General features: G+C 42.4%; 1 protein-coding gene across 2 annotated transcripts in view; it reads left to right on the top strand.

Annotated features, from left to right (window-relative positions):
• The window catches only part of GOPC (golgi associated PDZ and coiled-coil motif containing), a 147,639-nt gene that overhangs the window by 32,144 nt on the left and 90,412 nt on the right, over positions 1–25,083 (top strand). For both annotated transcript variants that reach the window (XM_030198546.1, XM_030198545.1), the window contains one exon: positions 18,345–18,520. In XM_030198546.1, coding sequence (XP_030054406.1) covers positions 18,345–18,520 — 176 coding nt within the window. The remainder of the gene's footprint in view (positions 1–18,344; positions 18,521–25,083) is intronic.

Raw genomic sequence — 25,083 nt, 5'->3', positions numbered from 1 at the left:
AGTAAGTTTTTCTTCATCTGTGTGCCACTGGGTGTTTGTTTGGTGGCTGAGATTTGCTGGGGTTTCTGGTGCCGTGGGTGGGGGTGGGGGTGGGGGTGGTGGTGGTGGTGGGGAGTCCCTCCTCCCATCTTACCCCAAGCTTTCTCTAAGGACGTTAGGTACTCATTGCTCTACTGCTGGCCTCCACCCCTTTGAGGGAAGGGTGTTGCAGAGCCTTGGGGAACAATCATGATTTACTGATTGAAAAAAAAAGTGGAGATCGGTTTAATTGACACACAAAAGAAAAAAAGGAAAAACAAAGGAGAAAAGTGACCAACGTTGCTCCGTTCTTTCATTTGGGTGACTGTCTTCCCTCAGAGTCTCGGGCCGGGGTCCATTCATCAGTTCTTCCGTCATGGCATAGAAGCTGTGCTGGCCGGAAGTTTGTAAGATAAGTACCGCATGAGTCCATGGTTCCGTTGGCTTTAGCTGACGCTGGAGTTAAGGGGTCGGCTGCTCCCGCCGTGGTGGTTGCTTCCTCAGAACTGGTAACTGCTGGCAGAATGGGTCCGGTTTTGGCGGGAACTCCTGCCATCTTGGAACAGCAAACTGAATCTGTGCAGCCTGTGGCAGCCCCAGTTGTTAGCGGCTGAGCCTGTTGGACTGCAGGAAGGGATCCCTGAGGTGGGGTTTTCTCCGGAGTTTGTTTTAGTGATATATAAGGTATTTTTATTAAAGCAATCCACTCCCTTGCCTACTGTGGCCCCGGAGCCCCCCCCCCCCCCCCCAAAGGGTCCTTTTCTGGTTCCAAAAGGCCCAGGAAGATCAGGAGTTGGTTCTAGGAATGGATTCAGAATCCCTTGGAGGCGATCTGGAGGATCTGGATTTAGAGGCCGGGGAGTTTGGGAGTGAAGAAGAAGCCTTTACTTCTCCAGAGGATTTGCCTCCTGGGGAGGACCCTTCTGTGGTAAGGGTCTTCCTTAAAGAGGACTTGCAGGAGCTTATTGCGCTGGTGTTTGCCACTTTGAATTTTGAGGAGGTACAGGAGGCTTCAGTACAGCACAAGGTAGATCCCTTGGTTAAGTGGGCACGCAAGTCTGGTAGATTCTTTCCAATGCATCAGGACATAAGGGATATTTTCCAGGCACAGTGGGATGTCCCAGATGCCCCCTTACTGGTTTGCTTGTTCTATGGTTCAGCTTCATCCAGTGCCAGAGCAAGATAAGGACACCTTTTTTGAATCCCCCTGTTGCTCACAGATAAAGGCTCTGGCAGGCAGAGAAACTCTGGACAGACTGGTTTGTTTACAAGCAATCTGCCTACTTCCGGAGCTTGAATGGAGCACAGGCAGGTATTCAATCTATTTTGTAGTTCCAAAGAAGGAAGATTCCTATTGTCCCATCCTGGATCTCAAACGGCTCATCTGAGTGCTTCGGATTTCCCCTTTCTGTATGGAAACGCTGTGGTCCGTTATTGTGGCCGTGCATTCAGGGGAATTTTTCACGGCCCTAGACTTGACAGAGTCCTATTTGCATATTCCCATTTGGCAGGTGCACTAGCATTTCCTTCGCTTCACTGATTTGGGTCGGCACTTTCAGTTTTGTGCAATGCTGTTTGGGCTCGCGACGGCCCCAAGGACATTTACCAAGGTTATGGTGGTGGTGGCGGCTGCCCTTCGCATACAGGGCACTCTGGTCCAGTCAGGAGAGTTGTCAAGTGACTGCACAGATATTCAGTTCTTGGAGCCCTTAGGTTGTGTGATCAATCCGCTCGAGCCATTTGGTTCTCCAGGTGCTGGGCTCAATAGCGGCGGCCATAGAAGCAGTACAGTAGGCCAGGGCTCAAATGCAAAGTTTCCAGCAGTCTCTTCTCTCCAGTTGGTCACCTCAGTCAGACTCCTTGTGGGTCAAATTGCCTTTGCCAGCGATGGTGCTTCGGGATCTCCGGTGATGGCTTCGGATTATCAGCGTGTTGAAAGGTGTACCGCTGGATCCTCCATGATGGGATGCCAGCCTTGCACTGGGGAGCTCTCTGTATGGGTCAGCTGCCATAAGTTCGGTTGTCAGTAAAGGAAGTGGATTGCTCCATTAATCTGTTGGAGACCAGAGCAATTCGTCTGGCGTTGAGCAAATTCGGAGCCTTCTCTTGGGTAAAACTGTGCACATGTTATCGGACAATGCTATGGCAGTGGCTTACGTCAATCGGGGTGGAACAAAGAATCCCAGATTGGCGCAGGAGATGGCTGCGCTCATAGCTTGGGTGGAGCACCACTTCAAGGATCTGTCAGCCTCTCATGTAGCGGGAGTCCTCTGTGTTCAGGTGGATTTTCTCAGTCCACAGTCTCTGGATCCAGGAAATGTTCTCTCAGGTCCAAGGCATTGGAGATAATAGTCCACAAGTAGGGCTTGCCAGTGATGAACTTGATGGCAATTCGGAGAAATGCCAAGGTACAAAATTTCTTCAGTGGCAGAAAGGAACAGGGCTTGGATGCTCTACTTCGATTGTGGCCGTGGTTCCTCCCTGGCCTCTGTTAGGTGCATAGAAAGGCACGCAGGTCTGATGGCTCCAAATTGGATGAGGTGTCCATGGTATGCAGATCTCAGACGTCTTGTGGTGGCTTCCAAACTTTGACTTCCAGAGTTGGTTGGCCTTCTGTCCCAGGAGCCAGTAATCTTGCTGAATCCGGCTCGGTTTTGTCTTTCAGCCTGTCTCTTCAGAGGGCTCGGTTGAAAAAGCATGGTTATTCGGCTAATGTGATTTAGTACGATGCTGCATTCTTGCCATCAATCTATGTCTTTAGCATATGTTCATGTCTGGAGGATCTTTGAGGCATAGTGATGTGATTGTGGGGTCGCTCCATTGCATTCTTCCGTACCGCAGGTCCTAGATTTCCTACAGGATGTTTTTGAGAAGGGTTTTGCCTTAGCTTCCTTTAAGGTACAGATGACAGCATTGGCTTGTTTTCAGGGGGTATGTTAAAGTCAAGCCTTTGGCCAGTCATCTGGATGTGGTCTGGTTTCTGAGAGGTGTAAATATCTTGTGCCCACCTAGGTAGCCTTCCTTTCTATCCCGGGATCTTAATCTGGTCTGTGCGACTCTCGTTCATCCTGCTTTTGAACCATTGACTTCAATTTCCCTCAAGAACTTTAAAAACAGTGTTCTTGGTCACCATTTCGTCGGTGAGACGTGTGTTGGAATGACAAGCTCTTTCTTGCAGAGCTTTTTGGAGTTCCTTGTGGATCGTGTGGTGGTGTGTCTGGTTACATCTTTTCTTCTTAAGATGTTTTCATCCTTTCATGTTTATCAGTCTCTGGTACTCCCCACCCTAGGTTCTTCCAGGGGGTTGGGGGAGCAGCGTTTGTTCCGTAAGCAGGATTTCTGAAAAGTGCTGAAGGAGTATGTGCTGCGGACAGAAGAGGTTTGCAGGTCTGACCGTCTCTTCATCTTGTTCGGTGGTGGCCGTAAAGGTATGGCGGCATCTAAGGCTACGCTGGCCAGGTGGATTAAGGAGGTGATTAGCTCGACCTATATTCTGAAAGGCAGGCCGGTTCTGAATGAAATTAAAGGATCATTCTGTTTGAGGGCAGGCTGCGTCACGGTTTCTTAGACTTGTCTGGTAGATATTTGCAAGGCAGCCACCTGTTCTTTCTTGCGTTCGTTTGTCCGCCGTAACAGAGTGGATGTCCAGGCATGTTGGGACGTGATTTTTGGTAGATGTGTTTTATCTGAGGGGCTGGTAGGATCCCTCCCTTAATTGACTGCTTTGGTATTTCCCACCAGTCATGCTGGGCCAGTCCAGAGGGACGCAGAGGAAGGAGAAATTAGGTCCTACCTGCTAATTTGCTTTCCTTCCCTCTGGACTGGCCTGGATCCCTCCCTATTGTGATTATTTCAGCAGGTCTGTTTGGTGCTTCTGTCTTTGACGTCTAAGTTGCTCTTGTGTTTGTGGAGACGGATTTTATTGTTAAAAGAAAAACAACCCTAAAAATCCAGAAAATTGGTTTGTGTTTGTATTGTTCCGGTATTGCAGCCTGCTCACTTGATCACCACAGACTGCTCAAAGACTAAAATACTACAGATTCTTTTAGATTTGTATTGGGTAAATGAAACTCTGTGTTTGCGCTTTAATTGGAGAGTGTATAAATCATTATTGTTACTGCATCACAATGATTAAGAAATACACACGCTAATCGAGTACTTTACTAAAGGAAGGCTATAGAAAAGTAAAATATCTCATCAGCTGGGGGGCCCGTTGCAGCAAAAAGCCCAAAGTCTTCAGACCAGGAACAAGTCTTTTTTGCACGACGCGTCCATCCACAGAATGAGCCTCAAGGCTCTGCTGCAAAAAGCCCCCTTTTTTAAAGCTAAAACTTATCCAGGAATGTATGAGGTTTCAGTCATATGCTTTCAGTTCAGGTAAACAAACCACTGGCCAGGTGGCTTATCTCCTGAACATCAAACATACCCCGCCTCCCTCCTGCACAAGCTGGCTTCAGAGGCATTCCAACCTGTTCTTGAGAGGTGCCTTATCTCATACATTGTTCTTGAGTGTGCCTTATCTCATACATTGTTCTTTACAACCTTATAATACTGGGCTATACCCTACTTACTAACTGAACCAACAATACTACCAGTATAAATCTCTCTGCCAGTTAATTCATTTTTAGAAAATACCTTTATTATTTATTTGCTTACAAAACCTAATACCTTAACATATCATTTCTTCATACACACTCATGCACACTCACTTACAAATGCACACTCATACACATTTCACAATAAAACCTTAATGGAGCAAACCCACTAATACATGTAATATCCTAACTGTTCAAAATGCCCAGTAACCTCAGCAGGATATTTGTTCAAAAAGTTCCTCTGATGCTAGTGCTGCACTACCCCCACGGGGTGTGCCTGTTGCTTTAATCTACCATTCTGGTCACAGCACTGCAAGTTCAAAAAGTTCATCTAATTTTAGCGCTAAAATTAGATGAACTTTTTGAACTTGCAGTGCTGTGACCAGTATGGTAGATTAAAGCAACAGGCACACCCCGTGGGGGTAGTGCAGCACTAGCATCAGAGGAACTTTTTGAACAAATATCCTGCTGAGGTTACTGGGCATTTTGAACAGTTAGGATATTACATGTATTAGTGGGTTTGCTCCATTAAGGTTTTATTGTGAAATGTGTATGAGTGTGCATTTGTAAGTGAGTGTGCATGAGTGTGTATGAAGAAATGATATGTTAAGGTATTAGGTTTTGTAAGCAAATAAATAATAAAGGTATTTTCTAAAAATGAATTAACTGGCAGAGAGATTTATACATTGTTCTTTGAGATATACCAGGAAAGTCACTTTTGGGTCAAAGATAGGGGATTTTAAAAATGTATTATCGATTAAAGCAAGACTGAAAAGCAATTTTTAATATTTTCCATCATAGTGTTGGTCGATTGCCAGCATGGTTTTCCTCTGTATATGTCTGTGGCTGTGAGGCCCAGCGGTGCACAGATGTTTCTGTATTTCTTTCTTCTTGCTTTGATACTGATATACTGAGGCTTGCAAGGACTGAGTTTGAGCTCTTATTGGCTATCTCAGTGTTCTCAGTCTCAACCTGCTGGAAGGCATGCACAGCCCACCAGTCATGCTGTGCCAGTCCGGAGGGACTAAATGAAAGCAAATTAACAGGTAGGATCTAATTTCTCCTTTTCAATGATGTAGGACTCATCTTTGGCTATTTTGTGGGTCTCTTTAGCATCACATTTTACAGTCAGTGTAGACTGTCTTTCCTCCAAAGACAAGCATGTTCACCATGTCACCAAGTGGGTCATATCATTATGTATGGCATTGAATGGAACAACATTTCAGAACACTCTCAAAAAAACAACCCCTTCAAATTCATTTCTCTGCATGTACAAGGTTTTCTCCAAGGACAAGCAAGCTTACATTGTCACAATTGGGTAGATGATCCCATGTCGCCCGGTTTGGTATAATACCAAAAAAAAAGATTTGAGAGCTTTCTGGAGCGCGAGCAGCACGCCACTGCGCATGCGTGAAGTATCTTCCCGCCTGCAGTGAGACCGTGTTTCTCAGTTATTGTTTTTTCGGTGTGAGAAGTGGTGGCTCGTCTCATTGCTTCTCATATGCCCGAGAAAAGAGCTTCTTTGTGCCTTTTGTGGTATTTTTGCTTGTTCCACTTTCTTCTTCTTCTTTTTCCATTATTTAAAAAAAAAAAAAAAATCCCTTCTTAGTGTGTTTTTTGGCCTGTGTTTAAGTTTTCTTTGTTTTTCGATGCAGGCCGCTTTCAGGCCTCCTTGGTGTCTTGATTTTCTGTGCCACCTTCCATCTTTTTCAGGCACAATCGTGACCTTTTGATTTTGCTGAGCCCATTTTTCCTTCCATGTCATCGAAGTGGCTTCAAGCGTTGTACGCAGTGCAACCGGACCATCTCGGATACTGTTACATATTCTTGGTGTATTCAGTGTCTTGGGCCCAACCATAGGCTGTCAAATTGTGTCCTTCGTGTGAAGAAAAGGACCCAAATTTCCCGATAAGAACAACGTGAGAAACGTTTTGGAGCTCTGCCTGGTTCTTCGACGTTGGCATCGAGGTTGGCGACGTCGAGTGAGGCATTTGATTTATTTATTTAGATTTTGCTCACACCTTTTTCAGTAGTAGCTCAAGGTGAGTTACATTCAGGTACACTGGATATTTCTCTGTCCCAGGAGGGCTCACAATCTAAGTTTGTACCTGAGGCAATGGAGGGTTAAGTGACTTGCCCAAGTTCATAAGGAGCAGCAGTGGGATTTGAACTGGCCACCTCTGGATTGCAAGACCGGTGCTCTAACCACTAGACCACTCCTCCACTCGTGAGTCAAATTTAAGAGTGACTGCTGCAAGACCCCGAGACACTGGGAGCAGTGAGGCATCGAGTGAGTCTCCACCTATCTAGAGGCCTCCTGCTATGCAGGCCCCCCAGGACCATCCTTCGTCAGACCTGACCCTGAGGAGTAGGGAGGATTCCAAATCGTCCTTCTCAGCACCGAGGAGTTTGGGTGAGGTGCATCGGGCAAAGTCCAAGAAGCACTGTCATCGATCTCCGTCGACACACACTGCCGGGAGATCCGGGACGCTGAGGAAATCGGCACCCAAGAAGCGTTAACACTGGGAGGTTCGCTCCCCCTCCATTCAAGAGGTGCCAATGCGTACTTCTCCCAGCAGCCGAGATCCTGCTTCTGCACCCCAAGTGATTCGGCAACCTCAGCCCCAACCGGCCCCTCAGCCTTTACCGAAGGGTTTCTTTTTTTTATTGGTATATAATCAATTTACAAGACATAATACTTGAACAAGAAAATCAGAATAGTAAAGTTTACATCAAATAGAGAAAATAGGAAAATATTAATCCTCTTTAGACCACAATTAATGGGGACCTGTACAATATATGACTCAGGAGATAAGCTTCAAGAAATCATTTCACAGAAAAACGCGATAACACGCTATACCCCACCCTTTTCAACTGTGGGTAATACTAGTGTGAACCATTTTTAGATCTGTAAAGGCTCGTAATTGTTCTGGAAGAAAAAAAAACATATTTTATCTCAGTGTACTTAACAACACATTTGTATGGGTAATTAAGATAAAAAGAAGCCCCCAATGCCAAAGTGTCCATTCTTAAGCCAAAAATGCTTTCCTCCTTTCTTGTGTTTGTTTTGTATCATCTGGAAATATCCAAACTTTTTTGCCATAGAATGAAGTTTGCAAATTTTGGTGGGATAGCCTTTTCACTGCTTCCAAGTCTTGCTCAAATACGAATGAAACTCAACAATGTCATCCTTTCTGAATCTGCTGATAATGATGCTTCTAAAAGTCAGATATATTTAGTAAATCTTTCTTTTCTTGATGAGTCATTTCCAAAGAATTCTCTGAGGTTCTCTTATTAGGTATATAATATATCTGATTTATCGGAGGAATAGTTTCTGGGGTAAATTTCAAAACTTCAAGCAAATATTTCTTAAACGCATCCAAGGGAATAGTACCTGGAGATTTTGGAAAGTTCAGGAAGTGAAGATTTAATCTACGGTTATAATTTTCTATCTGTTCAATTTTTTGATGAATTATCATTTTGTCTTTTACCACCATAGTAGAGCAATCTTGTAACTTTTTAACATCTTTTGTTATATTTATTTGAGTGTTAAATTCAGGGCTGTGGAGTCGGTACAAAAATCCTTCGACTCTGACTCCTCAGTTTATGGTACCTCCGACTCCGACTCCTCAGTTTTTAATATGTATTTTTTTTTGCATGTTGACTGAAAGAGTGCAGCATGCAAGGCTGCATGTTAATGTTTGGGTTTAAAATCTATGTCATTGTGACTTTTTATTTTATTTATTAAAGAAACTATAAATATTCATTAATCCTAAAGTTTAAACAAAAAAACACACATAAAAAAACAATAAACAACCTTGTTTTTTTTTATCAAGTATAAAGTCATCATAGCATTAGCAAGTATAAAAATCTGGAACAACAACATCCTTTGGAAATTCTAGAACAACATCCTTTGGAAATTAGAACAAAATCAAAGTTAACCTACATAAACCAAAAACATTTGGGAAACCTAAAACAACTTATATATTATTTAAACTTGGCATATATAGCTGTAGAACAGCTGTTAAACATAATCCAAAATTAACTAATATATTGTTCTTAGAAACAGAATTGCTTCTGCCAGATCCTCCTTCATAGAAGCCCTTAAATCTGATTTGATTATTTTCAGTGCTGAAAACAGTCTTTCAACACTGACTTGGGTGGGTGGCATTGCTGTTACGGTTCTAGCTGCATCACTGACAATCTCTGGATAAACAATGATGGCTTCTTCTATAGTCAGTTTTGATGAGCGGTCAAACTTTTCCACGTCTTTTAATCCTTTAAAAAACTCTTGCATGAATTTCTTTATATGGACATTTACAGGTTGCTTTTCCATGCTTAACCGACATCACTTTGCTTTTGAAGCTTCCATTTTGTCCAAATAGGCTTGAAAATTCTCTTCTTCATTTGAAGAGGATGAACCTGAGTTACCATTACCACCAGTATTTATAGCTTTAGCTTCATCCAGTGGTTTATGAGTTTCAGGTAGCAACCCTTTCATGCGAACTGCTATGTCATAGAGTGCCTGTTTTCCTGTAGCAATTTGGTCACTGCTCAACAAAATTCGGCTCATTGGATCAACATAAATAGCAGCTAAGAGAATTTGATTATCCAGCAAGAGCTCCTCTCTTTTCCTCATTGAAGATACAATGCCATCAGCAATTAACCCCCCACTTTTGTTAAGGTTATATATCAAGCCCTTCCATTCCAAGAAGAATTTACCTGGTGTTAAATCTTCATATTGCAGCTTCTTGGTAACAGCAAAAGGGTAAAAAAGTAGCCTTTCTAATTCTGTAACTTGAGCCCACTGGTTTTCTTTTAATGAAACATTTACATTGTCCAGTTCTTCAAGAAAGTCTTTTAGTTCAAGCAAACGCTTTATCATCAAGTGCTTCCCCAGCGCGTTGCTTGATCCAAAATGGCTCCTTTTCCAGCACGTCTCTTCAGAATAGCATCTGTTTTAGAGATCCTGGCTGCAACAGCTACTTGCCTCAACTTGCTAATTAGTGTAGCCGCATGACTATCCTTCAATCCATCTCTTATTGCTAGTTGCAGAGTATGAACAGCACAACGCATATGTTGAATGGTAATAAGCTTAGATGCTTCTTCAGCAATATCATCCAAACTTTCACAGCTTTCTTGAATTGCAGAACTGTCATCTTCTGATATTTGTATGCTGCTTTCTTCATCAACTTCCTTCATTTTTTCAATTGTGCTTAACTAACTTCTGCAGATACTCACTGGTATGATGTGCCTGAGTGTCCTTTACTCCTAATGTCCAGGTTATTGTTTTTTTGTTTTCATCAGCAAATCTAACATTAATTGCAAAATAATTGACTCTGTGACGTGTGCATGCATCCATTTTAATAAAGACAAAACGTCCCTTCAGACTTTTTCTTAGTTTTCCTTCTTACATTTGGCCTCTTCAAGTATAAGTTTCCTTATACTTTCTCATTCCAGAGAAACTCCAAGCTTTTTAGCCATTTCTCCATTTAAGCCTAAAAAGGCTGGTTGTGAAAAAAAAGATAGTTGTATACTATTCTTTACTGCCATTTCAATGATGTGGTTTTTGAATTTTTCTGGTGTCATTGTTATAGTAACTTTGTCAGCTGTACAAAATCTTGATAGTTGTGTCTGGCCTCCAGTAGATTTCTGATCTTTTATTGACCCTGAAGTAGATGGAATGTTTTCATTGCTATCTTTCTCATTCACAGCTTCTAACACTTTAGGATGGAAACACTGCAAGTGTCTTTTTAAATTTGATGCTCTTGTAGGTGCATTTTTTTCATAACCACTGAAACTGCTAATTTTTGCATCACATGCTTTTTCACCATCATCATCTTCTATAATACATTGACATACATAATGTTTCCCATCTGTTGATATTGTAACGTGTTCATAAACAGCAGACTTTGTCATGTTTCCTGACATTCTTTTTGCCATTGTGAATGGTGTGCCACTTCCACTAAAATATAAAGCAGAGAGAGAGGAAGTTGGGTGGAGTCTCTCTGCTGCCTTATCTGTGTGTGCTGAATGATCTTCTCTTGGAGCTTAAGTTCACTGTGGGGTCAGAGAGGAAGTGCTCTACAGCAGGTCAGTAAATGCAAAGGGAGACTGAGCAGAGGGAAGCTGTCCAGCAAAATAGTTCAGCTGGACTTCACACTAGTGAAACAACTAGGTTCTAAGCTTTATTCACAGCAGAGAAGTACTTTATTCAAATGTATGAGGAGTCTGAGTCGGTACATTTTTGCCGACTCCAACTCCGACTCAATGTACCCAAAATTGCTGCCGACTCCGATTCCACGACTTCGACTCCACAGCCCTGGTTAAATTCTATCTTTATGCCTTCTAACGAGGTAAGTAAAGTATCAACAGTACTCACTAAAGTCGAAACTTCAGCTGTAGTTCTAGCCACTGTATCTGTTGGAGAGCTTCCCAAATGCTCTCCAACGTTACAGTCTCTGGCTGTTTTAATAGCGCTACATGCTCAGTTGAGGCACAGACAGGCCTCAAACCTCCCTGCGGTCCCGTCTTCTCAAATTTCAAATAGTCACAGAGCTCAAATTTTCCACCTTTAACAAATTATTACCCAAATGAAAAAGTTTGTGTATCTAAAACCTCATCACCAACTAAGTTAGTATAAAAGAAAAGATTTCCATCTTTTTAGTTGTAAGTTGCTTATATGATGAAATTTTCGAGCGGCATATCATCTTATGTATTAGAAGACCAGATTTTTTCCAAACTCTCTCACGTTTCCTGCACTCTTCCCCCCCCCCCCCCCCCCCAAGTCAAGCAATTCGGTAGCAAACCATTTCTCAGATTTAGATATATTTTTTAAATCTTATAAGGTGCAATATCATCTAATATTTTTGTAGTATGCTTATCAGTGCTTTGCATTTGACTTGCCATTCCTTATGCTGTTTTCTGTTATTTTCAGTTGGATCCTTCCATTTTCTGTAGGATTATCTTTTAGCTTTTATAGCTTCCTTCATCTCACTTTTTAAACCATTCTGGTTATCGCTTGGTCTTTCGTCCTCCTTTTTTAATACCTGGAATATATTTGGTATGGGCTTCCAGGATAGTATTTTTGAATAGCATCCACGCCTGATGTAAACTTTTGACCTTTGCAGCTGCTCCTCTGGGTGTTTTGGGTTTTTTTTTTTTAACCATTCTCCTCATTTTATCATAATCTGCTTTTTGATAGTTAAATGCTATTGAATTGGATTTCCTGTGTGTACTTCCGAGATTCTATCAAATCTGATTATGATCATTGTTATCAAGTGGCCCCAACACCATTACCTCCTGCATCACTAGGACTAGGTCTTGGTTCCTGAACCAGCTGCTCCACAAAGCAGTCCTTGATTTAATCAAGGAATTTTACCTCCCTAGCATGCTCTGATTTTACACTTACCCAGTCAGTAGCAGGGTAATTGAAATTACCCATTATTATTGTGTTACCTAGTTTGTTAGCCTCCCTCATTTCTGATAACATTTCTGCATCTGTCTTTTCTTCCTGGCCAGGTGGACGGTAGTGCACTCTTATCACTATCCTTTTCCCCTTTACACATGGAATTTCTATCCATAGGGATTCCAAGATGTGTTTGTGTCCTGCTGAATTTTTAGTTTATCCAATTCAAGGCCCTCCTTAATATGGAATGCTACCCCTGCACCAAGTTGATCCACCCTATCACTACGATATAATTTGTACCCTGGTATGACAGTATCTCATTGGTTATCTTCCTTCCAAGTCTCAGATGCCTATTCCATAGCGTCCCACAGATCAATGCAGAGACTAGGGTAGAGGGACATAACCCACAAGCCTCTGGATTGATCTGTTGGGACTAATGGAAAGAAAATTATGTTAAGGACTAATTTTACCTTATGTCTAACTCTCCCATCTTATTTCGTAGGCTACTGGCATTTGCATACATACATTTCAAACAATGTTTGTTCCTATTTACAATTTGCTCAGCAACTGACAGTGATAATTTTCAGTCTTGAAAATCTGTCTGCTCTGTATTTAAAGACATCAAGTCTAATATGGTTTTTATTGCAACCTTGTTATCGGAATGCCTTATCTTCCCTGTGTTAGTAATATCTTTTACTAGTTCTGAACCACTTTTTACCAAAATATTAGAAACCTGCATTAGCAAACAATTATCATTACATCTGGAAAGATTATCTATTCTACATTGGTCACAATTGGGCTTCAGCACGGAAACATTGCTACTAGTTCTAACAACATATGTCAAATATCATCTGTGCAAAGGAGATCAAGTAATATTTCTCCAATTCAATATCTCGGTGGCGTTTGAAGTGGTTGAACACGCACTGCTTCTTGAACAACTAGATCAGATAGGAATAGTAGGTATGGTCCTCAAATGGTTCAGCGAGTTCCTTTCAAACCGAAGCTATTCTGTTAACAAAGTAACCAACTTTCTGACTACTGGTCACCTGACTGGGGGGGTCCTTCAGGGTTCTCCACTCTCTCCCATCTTGTTTAATTTCTTTTTCATCCCTTGGCTCAGTACATCCAAGACTCAACGAGCTTCTATCATACACTGATGACATCCTACTTCTCCTACCATTAACCTCTACAAATAAAGACCCTATTCAGTTGGTAACAGCCGGCATGAATGTTATTAGTACTTGGGCCCTGACCAACAAACTGAAATTGAATGTCTACATCAAGCGTGAAGGCATTTCAGGTAATCCAGAATGCAGTTGCTTGAGTCCTAGTAGGAATATTAGTTTTCTCATATATATCTCCAGTGCTTAAGCAATTGCACTGGTTACTGGTGCTGCAAAGAATACAATTTAAGGTATTGCTGATTGTATATCAGACGTTGTATGGTGGTGATCTGTATTATCTGAAGCAAGTTTTAACTATCTATCAGCCAAGATGGGTATTAAGATCAGAGGCTGCTGTGCAATTGTCAACATATGAGGTTGTGCGTTTACATTATGCTGACACACGAGCTACTGCTTTTGTATTGGCAGGAATTTTGTTATGGAATGCTCATCCTGGACAGCATCTCCTTTGTGATAGTGTGATGCAGTTTAAAAAATTATTGAAGACTAGGCTTTTTGTGGCCACGTTTTTCTGAACACTTTGTTGATGTGCTGAGGAATTTGTCATAGAGTATTCTGATATGTACTGTTTTTGTGCTATGATGTGTGTTGGTTTGTGAATGTATTATTGGAAACTATTGGAACTATAAAATCTTGGTTTTCAGTGCATTCAGTTTTAATTTGTTAGGGCCCAGTTCTGGATGGCATCCATCCCAGCTGTTACTGTCTGGGTAAAATTGTGATGGGGGGGGGGGGGGGGGATATTGGTAATAGAAGCAGAATGTCATTTGCATAAGACAGTAATAGTTCACCTAGTCCAAAGTAGGTGGAGCCAAGGGAGGACATAAAGAAGATAAATAGAATTGGGGAGAGTGGGGAACTTGCAGGACCCCACAACCTGGGAACCAGTAGTGGGAGAGTTGGTGATTTTGTTTGACCGAATAGCTTCTGTTAGATAGGAATTCACTGACCCATTTGAGGTTCAATCCTGAGATACCAATTTGATCCAACTGCTTGAGCATCAGTGCATGATTGACTGCATCGAAGTCTTCTGAAATATTGAACTAGAGTAATATCACCTGATTTCCCTTGCATAGGTGATGTCTAGCGTATGTGGTTAGGGTGAGCAATAAGGATTCAGTACTATGTGCTGTCCTGAATGAAATTGTGATCTGTGTAGAATGGAGAATCATTCCAAGTATGTGGAAAATTGCCTGCTGACAGGTTTCCAACATGTTTGTGAAGAGAGGTATGCTGGCCACCGGACAGTAGTTTGCTATCAATGTTATATCTAGACCTGGGCCTTTCAGTAAGGGGGTAAGGACAATTTTGCCTATATTTAGAGGGTGTGAGTCTGTCTCTAAAAGCCTGTTGAGTTTTACCATCAGCCACTGAATTACTTTTGTTGGGATTATAGGGACTAGGGAGTTGGGACAGTAGTCCAGGACACAGTGGAGCATTTCAACAGGAGTGATTTTACTGCGTTCTGTGATAGCAGTTGGAAAGAGGTCCAATTTTGGTCTGACTTGGCGACCTGTGTAGAGTGTATTCCAATTTCCGTCCAGATAATTCAAACTCTTACATTAATACAGTTGTCACCAGATTAAAAGCAAATAAACTTTCCTCATTAGATTTCTAATATAGAAGTCTATCAATAATTTTTCAATGTTCTTTTCCAGTGACACAGTAAAAACCAAGGATTCCTTTTAACTAAACACTAATTACATTTTTTACAGACCTGAATTATACACACGTGTGCATTAATCCAAATTACTCACAGATTAAAATTCCTTCCTGTGTCACTGAAGGCTAAGTAGACAAAAACCCACAAACCTTCAGAAACACAATGCAGTTGAACTTATTGACTAATTACACACCAAATATGCCACTACTAACAAACCCTCCTCTGGTGGAGTCAAAAAAGCGCAGTTTATTTAAGAAAAAATGTATGTAAATTTTTATTTAAATCAATATTAGTAATAAGTCCAGTCAAAACTTTGCTGAAATTCGAATCTAAATTTCCACAGTCAGCCGGCAATCATGATCCCATACAGCTAGTGTAGGGAATGATTTAGTATGGAAAAAGGTAGGGAACTGTCTGGCAGGAATTTCACAGCTGGGTAACAGAGCAAGTTCACAGTGGGTGGCATTAAACTATGAATGCTGAACAGTGAAAGTTAAAAGGATATCAATAAATATGTTAAAAAGCAGTGGTCCCAGTACAGAGCCCTGGGGAACCCCATTAACTACCCTTCTCCATTGAGAACACTGACCATTTAACTGTACTTTCTGTTTTCTATCTTTTAGCCAGTTTTTAATCCACAATAGAACAGTACCTGCCATGAGTGGGAAAGTGCGGGGTACAAATGTAACAAAAAAAAAAAATACCTCCTATCCCATGACTCTCCAGTTTTCTCTGGAGTCTTTCATGAGGTACTTTGTCAGACACCTTCTGAAAATCCAGATACACAATATCAACCAGCTCACCTTAATCCACATGTTTGTTCACCCCTTCAAAGAAATGTAGTAGATTGGTGAGGCAAGATTTCCCTTCACTAAATCCATGTTGGCTTTGTCTGATTAATCCATGCTTTTGAATATACTCTGTAATTTTGTTCTTTATAATAGTCTCTACCATTTTGTCCGGTACCGACGTCAGACCCACCAGTGTTTAATTTCCCGGATCTCCTCTGGAGCATTTTTAAAAAATCGGCATTACATTGGCCACCTTCCAGTCTCCCGGTACCACACTCGATTTTAAGGATAAATTATATATTACTAACAATTAGCTCTGCAAGTTCATTTTTCAGTTGTGTCGGTACTCTGGGATGAATACCTTAATTTTCATATATACCTTAATTTTCTAAACACTTAATGCAAATATTAAAAGCATCCTGCATTTAGCTACTGATACAAATATGTCCCTTCAATGTATTATTAGATCAAGTTTTGGGTGATTTGTCAGATAAAAATTATAATAAAGAAATGCCACAATGCCAAATCTTCAAAATTATGATTTCGATTGATCTTATGGCATCTTTTTTTTTTTCTCTTCTTTCAAATACACAAGTAGCTAAAGGATCTTTCTAGTGAGAAACACAAAGTGGGATTATTTCTAGTGAAACAATTCCACTTATCCAAATATTTACATAATTCAGCATCATAATTAGTGCTTATGTAAGTCTCGGGCCCTGAAAGTAGGGTCCTGGACTTACTTTTCTGATTCCTTATAAGTAATCTGCTGAGTGGAGCCTCAAAAATTGTGGGCAACTGTTTCCTTCCCCCGGGGAAGCTTTCCTGACCCTACATCTTGGGTTTTCAGTATGATTCTCTCTCTCCCACTTTGAGAGCCAGACAAAACCTCCTCTGCTCAGTCTGTCAGATCCTGACCCACAGAACCTATAATCTGGCTCCCAAGCAGATTAGCCTGGACCCACTAGGCACCGAGAGTCCCAAACGTAAATTTCCCGTGCCCTAAGCAATCTTGATTAGCCACTCTACACATATGTACCCAGTCATTAAACGTGTAACAAGCATTTTAATATTTCCCCATATAACTTCTGTTTCCCATGAATATCCTTAATACTTGAAAGTAAATTAGCCCTGTGTGGGCTAGATATATAATATAAATTTTTTATTTTTGTCTTAATCTCTAACACTTTCAACACTTCAATACTTTAGGCATTTTACCAATTTCCTTACTTTCCCCCATATATTTAAACCACTGTAAAAACTGTTAATAGTATGCCAGTTTCTAACAATTCTGTCATTAAAAACAACGCTATGATTTCAGGGATATGCTGCTGAGTGCAGGCAGGAACATAGAAAAAAAGTTACCCAGAATTTAGCAAACACAGATACTTTGGAATCCTTAACATTATGCAACTCTAAAAAGTGATTCAACTGGAGGAGTGGCATAGTGGTTAGGGTGGTGGACTTTGGTCCTGGGGAACTGAGGAACTGAGTTCGATTCCCGGCACAGGCAGCTCCTTGTGACTCTGGGCAAGTCACTTAACCCTCCATTGCCTACCACATAGAGCCTGCCATGAGTGGGAAAGCGTGGGGTACAAATGTAACAAAAAAAAAATTTCCTGTGGTAATTAACTTTTTTTTTTTTTTTGTTACATTTGTATCCCGCACTTTCCCACTCATGGCAGGCTCAATGCGGCTTACATGGGGCAATGGAGGGTTAAGTGACTTGCCCAGAGTCACAAGGAGCTGCCTGTGCCGGGAATCAAACTCAGTTCCTCAGTTCAACAGGACCAAAGTCCACCACCCTAACCACTAGGCCACTCCTCCACTTTAGTTCTTAGAAGCATGTCTACAAGTCAGGAAGCAACTGCACTGAGAGAGAACCCTTTTCTTATGTAACAGGATCAAGGTAAAATATCAGTGCAGCTGGTCTTTCAGACAGTAGAGAGAGCCTTCCTCACTTAGGGGCACCAAATTGTGAAAGTAAATTCTGAAAAGTAATATACAATCTACAAATAGTCAGTGAAACTGGTCTTTTTATTTTAGAATTGCATAAGGTATCTTGTTAACTAGGTGGAAGACTAGCAGAGACATATTTCTTCTTCTAAATCTCCCCAATCTATTAATGCTAATAGTTACATTTTATAGTTCTGAAACCACAGATGAGATAATGAATCAATTCTATTCATGGACATCAAAAATGCAAAGGATATGGGTCTTTGAGTGACAGGATACAGATGGTTTTAAGAAAGCAAAACATGTTTAATACATAATATTTTTCTCAACTATTAATATGGAAATTATAACAATATTGATGTCTTGTTATTTAACCTAAACATTTTATATGCAGCTTGTAAACTGGAGGAGAAAAACAATTATCAATAGCAGTGCTTATCAAAAGATAAGCACCTTTTATTCTAGGTTTGTTGTCCTTCCTCTATCCTGGGGTGTCTCATATCTCTATAAACAATCCTTTTCACTTACTAATTATGCCTTTTCCTGAGGTCAGTGGGAAAGCTGAGAAGTACAATTTTCTCAACAACTTCACTAGAAGGCAGTTTTATACATTTTTAGACTAAAATGTTAACCTAAGTTTTCTAGATTCTCACATTCTTATATTGCATTAATATATGTGGCTTACCAGGGCTGGTACTGAGTGCAATGTAATGTCTTGGTTTCCCTTGACAGGTAAAAGAGCTTGAAGCAAACAAGAATGAAAAAGTAAAAGAGGCTCAGCTAGAAGCAGAAGTGAAGTTATTGAGGTCGGAAAATGAAGCACTACGTCGCCATGTTGCTGTCCTCCAAGCTGAGGTTTATGGAGCAAGGCTGGCAGCCAAGTACTTGGATAAAGAATTGGCTGGAAGGTGTGTAAAGCACATTATATATCATAATCTGTCTATATAATCATAGTTACTTGACTAGCTCATCACCTGCCTCTCATTTTGTGTAGACTTGGTTGTACAGGAGGTTAGACCTTTTTAATGGCTTTCTGAAATGGTTCTCTATACAGAAAAGCTGTATTTTTAAAGACAAAAGTCTTATATAATTTCTTATATTTTTCTTCATCATCAAAATTAAGAACATCTTCCCAAGCACCAAGTTCATCTTCAAAATTAAGAACATCTTCCCAAGCAGCAAGTTCTTAACTAAATAATTAAGACTGAAAAAAGCAAAATATTCTAAAAGTAATCAGAAATCAGATTAACAAACCCACAAACTAACACTAAATGATAATCCAGAAGTGTAATATAAGGGATCGATGTTGGTTTAAACATTTACAAGAAGTTCTTGGCAATTTAAATCACTTGTGGAGGGCTATCTGTCTCATTTATGGGCAGTATAGAGGCGGAGTTAGGGTGGAGCAGAAACTTAGGGGTTCTTTTTCTAAGGTGCCCTAACAGATTTAGCGTACTCTAAATAGGACACCCATAAGAATATAATGGGCATCTTATCATTTAGCACATGCTAATCATTAGCACGCCTTAGTAAAAGGACCCCTTAACCATTTAGCAGCGATTTTCAGTCCCTTTACTGGCTAAGTAACCACATAAAGTTAGGACGGAAAAACAGCTGTCTTAATCTGATATGGCGAATTAATCACCTGGATGGAAGGGGGTACAGAAAGTGACAGCTTAATTCTGACCAAGAAAAAACTGAATGCAGGGAAAATGGACATAGTGGTAAAAAGGTGAAGTGACTCCTGATAAAATTAAATTGTCATGGGATAGGAGACAATTGTTATTGGATAGAAAACAGAGGATAGGGTTAATTGGTCATTTTTTCAATGGAGGAGTGTGAATAGTGGAGTGCCTCAGGGATCAGTACTGGGACTGGTTCTATTTAACATATTTATGCATGATCTGAAAATTGGAACAGCAAGTGAGGTGATTTACATTTGCAGATGACACAAAACTATTCAAAGTTTTTAGAACATATGGGGACTGTGAAATATTGCAGGAAGACCTTAGGATTTAGAAGATTGGGCATCCAAATGGCAGATGAAATTTAATGTGGACAATTGCAAAGTAATGTACATTGGGAAGAATAATCCAAATATAGTTACCTGATGCTAGGGATCCACCTTGAGGATCAGCACCCTAGAAAAAGATCTAGGTGTCATTGTATGCTAAAATCTTCTGCCCAGTGTGCGGCGACAGCCAAAAAAGCAAACAGGATGCTAGGAATTATTAGGAAAGGGATGGAAAATTAGTCCAAGACTACTATAATGCCTATGTATTGCTACATGGTGTGACCTCACCTTTAGAATTACATTCATTTCTGGTCGCCATATCTCAAAAAAGATATAGAGGGGCATTTTCGATATGTCGTCTAAGTCCAAAATCTGAATAAGAAAAAAGTTCATTTTCCAAAAAGAAAAATGTCTATTTTTGTTTTGAAAAATACCGTTTCTAACCAAGGTTTTGTGCTTTGGACGTTTAAATTATATAAGACTTAAAAAAAAAAAAAAAAAAAAGTCCACGTGAAAGACGTTGAAAATCAAGCCATTGGCATGTAGGAAGGGCCAGCATTTTTAGTAGACTGGTCTCCCAGACATCCCAGGAGATAAATGGGGCATCCTAGGGGGCACTGCAGTGGAGTTCAAAATCATGCTCCCAGGTACACATCTCACGCGCTGCTCCCTTATCTTGTCTGCTGAACCCCCCCAAAACCCACTGCCCACAACTGTACACAATAGCCCTTATGAGTGAAGGGGGCATCTATATGAGGGTATAGTGGGTTTCTGGTGAGTTTTTGGGGGCTCACAGTTTCCACCACAAATGTGACAGGTAGAGGGAGATAGGGACCAGAGTCCCCCACTCCATGGTGCACTGCACTGACCACTACACTACTCCAGGGACCTGCATGCTGCTGTAATAGACCAGGCTCTAACATCTGAGGCAATCATAGAGGCTGATAAATCATATTTGTAATCACATTTGTGGGAGGGGTGTGTGTGACCACTGGGGGGGGGGGGGTATTGGGGAGCCACCGCTAATTCTCTCCATTTGCCTTATTCGTTATAAAAACAGGTCTAGCTCAAAACGCCTTAGTTTTAGTCCTGGTCGGTTTTGTTTTGTTCCATTGTGGCTGAAAAACGTCCAAGTGTTAGGAACGCCCAGAACCTGCCTTTAAGATGCCCCTGACACGACCCCTTGTGATTTCAACGCACTTCTGACGGACTTCGTAGAAAAACATCAAAAAATAGGTTGTGAAAATGCCAATTTGGATGTTTTTGTGAGAAAAACGTCCAAATGCAGATTTATGCCACTTTTCGGCCGTTTTCTCTTTTGAAAATGAGCTCCATAATGGAATTAGAAAAGGTTCGAAGAAGAGTGACCAAAATGATAAAGGGGATGGAATTCCTCTTTTTGAGGAAAGGCTAGAGAGGTTAGGGCTCTTGAGCTTGGAAAAAGAGATATTTGGGGGGGGGGGGGGGAGACTGAAGTCTACAGAATCCTGAGTGGTGTAGAACAGGTAAGTGAATTGATTTTTTTTTTTTACTTTTTCAAAAAGTAGAAAGACTAGGGGGCACTCAATGAACTTACATGGAAATACATTTAAAACAAATAGGAGAAGGATTGATGGGGCCTCCGCCAAGGAGCGGAGAGAGTCCCGCGAGTGAAGCTTCGAGACAACTTGAGGGAGAGACAGTGGGGCAGTTAGAAATCCCCGGGACGAACAATCCTGTAGAGAAAATTGCGGGCCAGGGACGAGTGGAGAGTCTGAGGAATCCGGGACAGTTTGGGGATACTCCTTCTAAATTTTTGGAGAAACTAGCAGAGGGAACTCTTGACTCTTTATGGGATTTAATATCTCAATCAGTGCAAACTCTTACTAATCAAATAAACACTGTATCTGAGAAAGTAATAGTGATTGAACAAAGAATGCATAAGAATGAAGTAGATTTAAAACTACTAACTGAAAAGGGAGACAAAACAGATAAAAAGATTTCAGATATGGAAAATGTACAATCTGTAATGATGACACTGTAAACTTGAGGAGAAAGATGGAAATTTATGATTATATGAGATATAATAACCTAAGGTTTATAAATTTCCCGAAGGTTAAAATGGTGAAACTGATAGATATGCTGAAAAGATACCTTCAAGAAATCTTGGAAATTCCTCAAGCAAATTTGCCACCCTTTAATCAAGTTTATTATGTACCACAAAAAGAACTGGTTCAGCAGCAACAAAGTGATTCATTAGATATATCAGCAATTTTGGAAGTTTCTGAAACAGAACAAGCTAAACCTGCAACTTTGATAGCTACATTAGCTTTAACACCAGATAAAGCATGGCTTTTTAGATTGTTCTTCAGAAACAGGGATAAACTATTTCTTGGATTAAAAATAAATATGTTTCCTGATGTTTCAAAAGAGACTCAAAGAAGACGAAAACAATTTTTACTTTTAAAACCGGCTGTTCTCCAATTAGGAGGAGTATTTTATGTAAGACTAGTAAAAAAGGCCCGTTTCTGACACAAATGAAACGGGCGCTAGCAGGTTTTCCTCGGAGTGTGTATGTTTGGGAGAGTGTATGTGAGAGAGAGAGTGAAAGTGTGAGTGTGTGTGTGTGTGAGAGAGAGAGTGAGTCTGGATGTGAGTATGTCTGTCAGAGTGTGTGTGTGAGAATGAGAGTGTGTGCAAGTGCGTATGTGAGACACAGTGTGAGAGAGAGAGTGTGTGTGTGAGACACAGATTCTCTGTGAGAGTGAGTGTATGAGACCAAGCGAGTGTGTGAGTGACTGTGTGACACATAGAGAGTGAATGTGATACAGTGTGAGACAGAGTGTGTGAGAGTGAGAGTCAGAAAGACATTGTATGTGTGAGAGAGAGTATGTGTGTGACAGAGATACCTCCCTTCCTCTCTCTTTCTGGTGTCAGGCCCCCCCCCTCTCTGTTGTCTGAGATTCCCGCCACCGCACCCAAGCAATTGGTGTGCTGGAGGAGGGGGAGAGAGAGAGAGTGTGTGTGTTGAGGGTGGGGGGGGGGTGTTGGGGGGGGTTCAGCTTGGAAGAAGAGGGGTGCGGGGGGGGGGGTTCAGGAAACGCTACCAGATGTGAGTGAGAGAGTGTGTGTGGGGGGGGGGGTTCAGGAAGCGATGCCAGATGACAGGGTGTGTGAGTGTGGGGGGGGGGGGCAGGGGGTTTAGGAAGCGCTGCCAGATGAGAGAGAGAGTGTATGTGTGTGTGTGTGTGTGTGGGGGGGGGGGGGGGTTCAGGAAGTGCTGCCAGTTGAGAGAGAGAGAGAGAGTGAGTGAGTGTGTGTGTGTGTATGGTGTTTCAGGAAGTGCTGCCAGATGAGAGAGAGGGTGTGTGTGTTGTGTGGGTATGTTGGGGGGGTTCAGCTTGGAAGAAGAGGGGGGGTTCTGCAAGTGCTGCCAGATGAGTGAGTGTGTGTGTGTGTGGGGGGGCGGTTTATTAAGCATTGCCAGATGAGAGTTTGTGTGTTTGGGGCGAGGGTTCAGGAAGCACTGGCAGAAGAGTGAGAGTGTGGGGGGAGGGGGAGGGTTCAGGAAGCGGGGCCAAATGAGAGTGAGTAAGTGTGTGTGGGGGGTTCAGGAACGACTGCCAGATTAGTGAGTGTGTGTGGAGGGGGGGGGCAGGGGTTTCAGGAAGCGCTGCCAGATGAGAGAGAGTGGGTGTCTGTGTGTGTGTGTGTGTACGGGGTTTCAGGAAGCGCTGGCAGATGAGAAAGAGAGAGTGTGTGTGGGGGGGGAGGGGGGTTCAGGAAGCGCTGCCAGATGAGAGTGAGAGAGAGAGTGTGTGTGTGTGTTGGAGGGGTGTGTGGGGGTGTGTGTGTGTTGGGGGTTTCAGCTTGGAAGAAGAGGGGTGTGTGGTGCTGCCAGATGAGTGTGTGTGTGTGTGTGGGGGGGGGGGGCCTTTTATCAAGCGTTTCCACATGAGTGTGTGTGTGTGTGGGGGGGGTTCAGGAAGCGCTGCCAGATGAGAGAGAGTGTGTGTGTGTGTGGGGGGGGGGGGGGGGTTCAGGAAGCACTGCCATATGAGAGAGTGTGTGTGTGTGGTGGGGGGGTTGCCAGATGAGTGAGTGTGTGTGTGGAGGGCAGGGATTTCAGGAAGCGCTGCCAGATGAGAGAGTGTGTGTGTGTTGGAGGGGGGCGTTGAGGAAGTGTGGCCAAATGAGTGTGTGTGTGGGGGGGGGTCAGTAACCACTGCCAGATGAGTGAGTGTGGGGGGGCAGGGGTTTCAGGAAGCGCTGGCAGATGTGAGTGTGTGTGTTGGGGGGGGGGGCGTTGAGGAAGTGTGGCCAAATGAGAGTGAGTAAGTGTGTTCGTGTGTGTGGGGGTTCAGGAAGGGCTGCCAGATGAGAGTGTGTTTGTGTGTGTTGTATAGTTCAGTTTTGTGTGTGGGGGGGGGATCCTGCTTTGAAGAAGAAGGAAGGAAGCACCTCAGCGCGATGCCCCCCCCCCCCGCGCCGCCATCCCACCTACTGCAATGCACTCACCGTCGCCATCGCACCCACCGTTGCATAGTTTTGCTGGCGGGTGACCCAAAATCCCGCCAGCAGAAGTCCTGTGTTGTCTGCTGAGTCTCACTCCAGCGATCTTCGGCGTTGCTTGCTAGCCTGTGCAGGGCGGGGTTCTGTGCGTCTGACGTCCTGGACGTGCAGGACATCAGACGCACAGAAGCCCTGCCTGCACAGGCTAGCAACGCCGAAGATTGCTGGAGTGAGACTCAGCAGAGAACACAGGACTTCTGCTGGCGGGGTTTCGGGTCCCCCGCCGGCAAAGCAACGCGACGGGGGGGGGATGTTTTGGGGGGGGAGGTGTTGCGGGGGGGTGTTGCACCTCCTGCATTCTGTGGGCGGGGCTTCTTTTCAACTGCAGCTTGGGGGGGGGGGGGGGGGGGGGGTTGGACCTCGAACACTGGTGTCCGGAGTCATTTGGACTCCGGAGCTTTGGAGGTGGTTTCCCTCCAGATTTTTTCCGCGGGTGGGTCGGGAGGTTGGTAGGCTGCGTTTCCTAGGCAGAGGGAGGAGTAGGGAAACACTTGGTTGTGATCCCCATTCCCTTCCTTTAGTTTACTGTTCTGAAGACAACGTTCTGACGTTTGACGCGTGGGCGGGGCATGGGTCAGTGGAGTGGCTTCACCACCATGAATCCACGAACCCTTCAGGGAGTGATTGAGTGACTTCAGAACGTTGTCTTCAGAACGTTGAGGGTGAGTTTTATTATAGTAGATTTCCTTGTAAATGCATTATTAGACATATGACAAAATAGGTTTCTCGGACCCCTCACATTTGACATCATTCATTACCTCTAAAAGTTCAACTGGAGTTTAATAAATTAATTTTCTGTCCTGTTCTAGGTATAATTACTTAAATGAGCTACCCTTATTTCCTTTTATATGTCTCTTGAAATTTGGATTTCTTGGATCCAATACTGGTGGACTTGAATGTTAAAAC

This window comes from Microcaecilia unicolor, chromosome 3, assembly GCF_901765095.1.
Source record: "Microcaecilia unicolor chromosome 3, aMicUni1.1, whole genome shotgun sequence".
NCBI lineage: Eukaryota > Metazoa > Chordata > Amphibia > Gymnophiona > Siphonopidae > Microcaecilia > Microcaecilia unicolor.
Note: the sequence above shows the minus strand (reverse complement) of the source record. Positions and strands in the feature narration are given on the sequence as shown.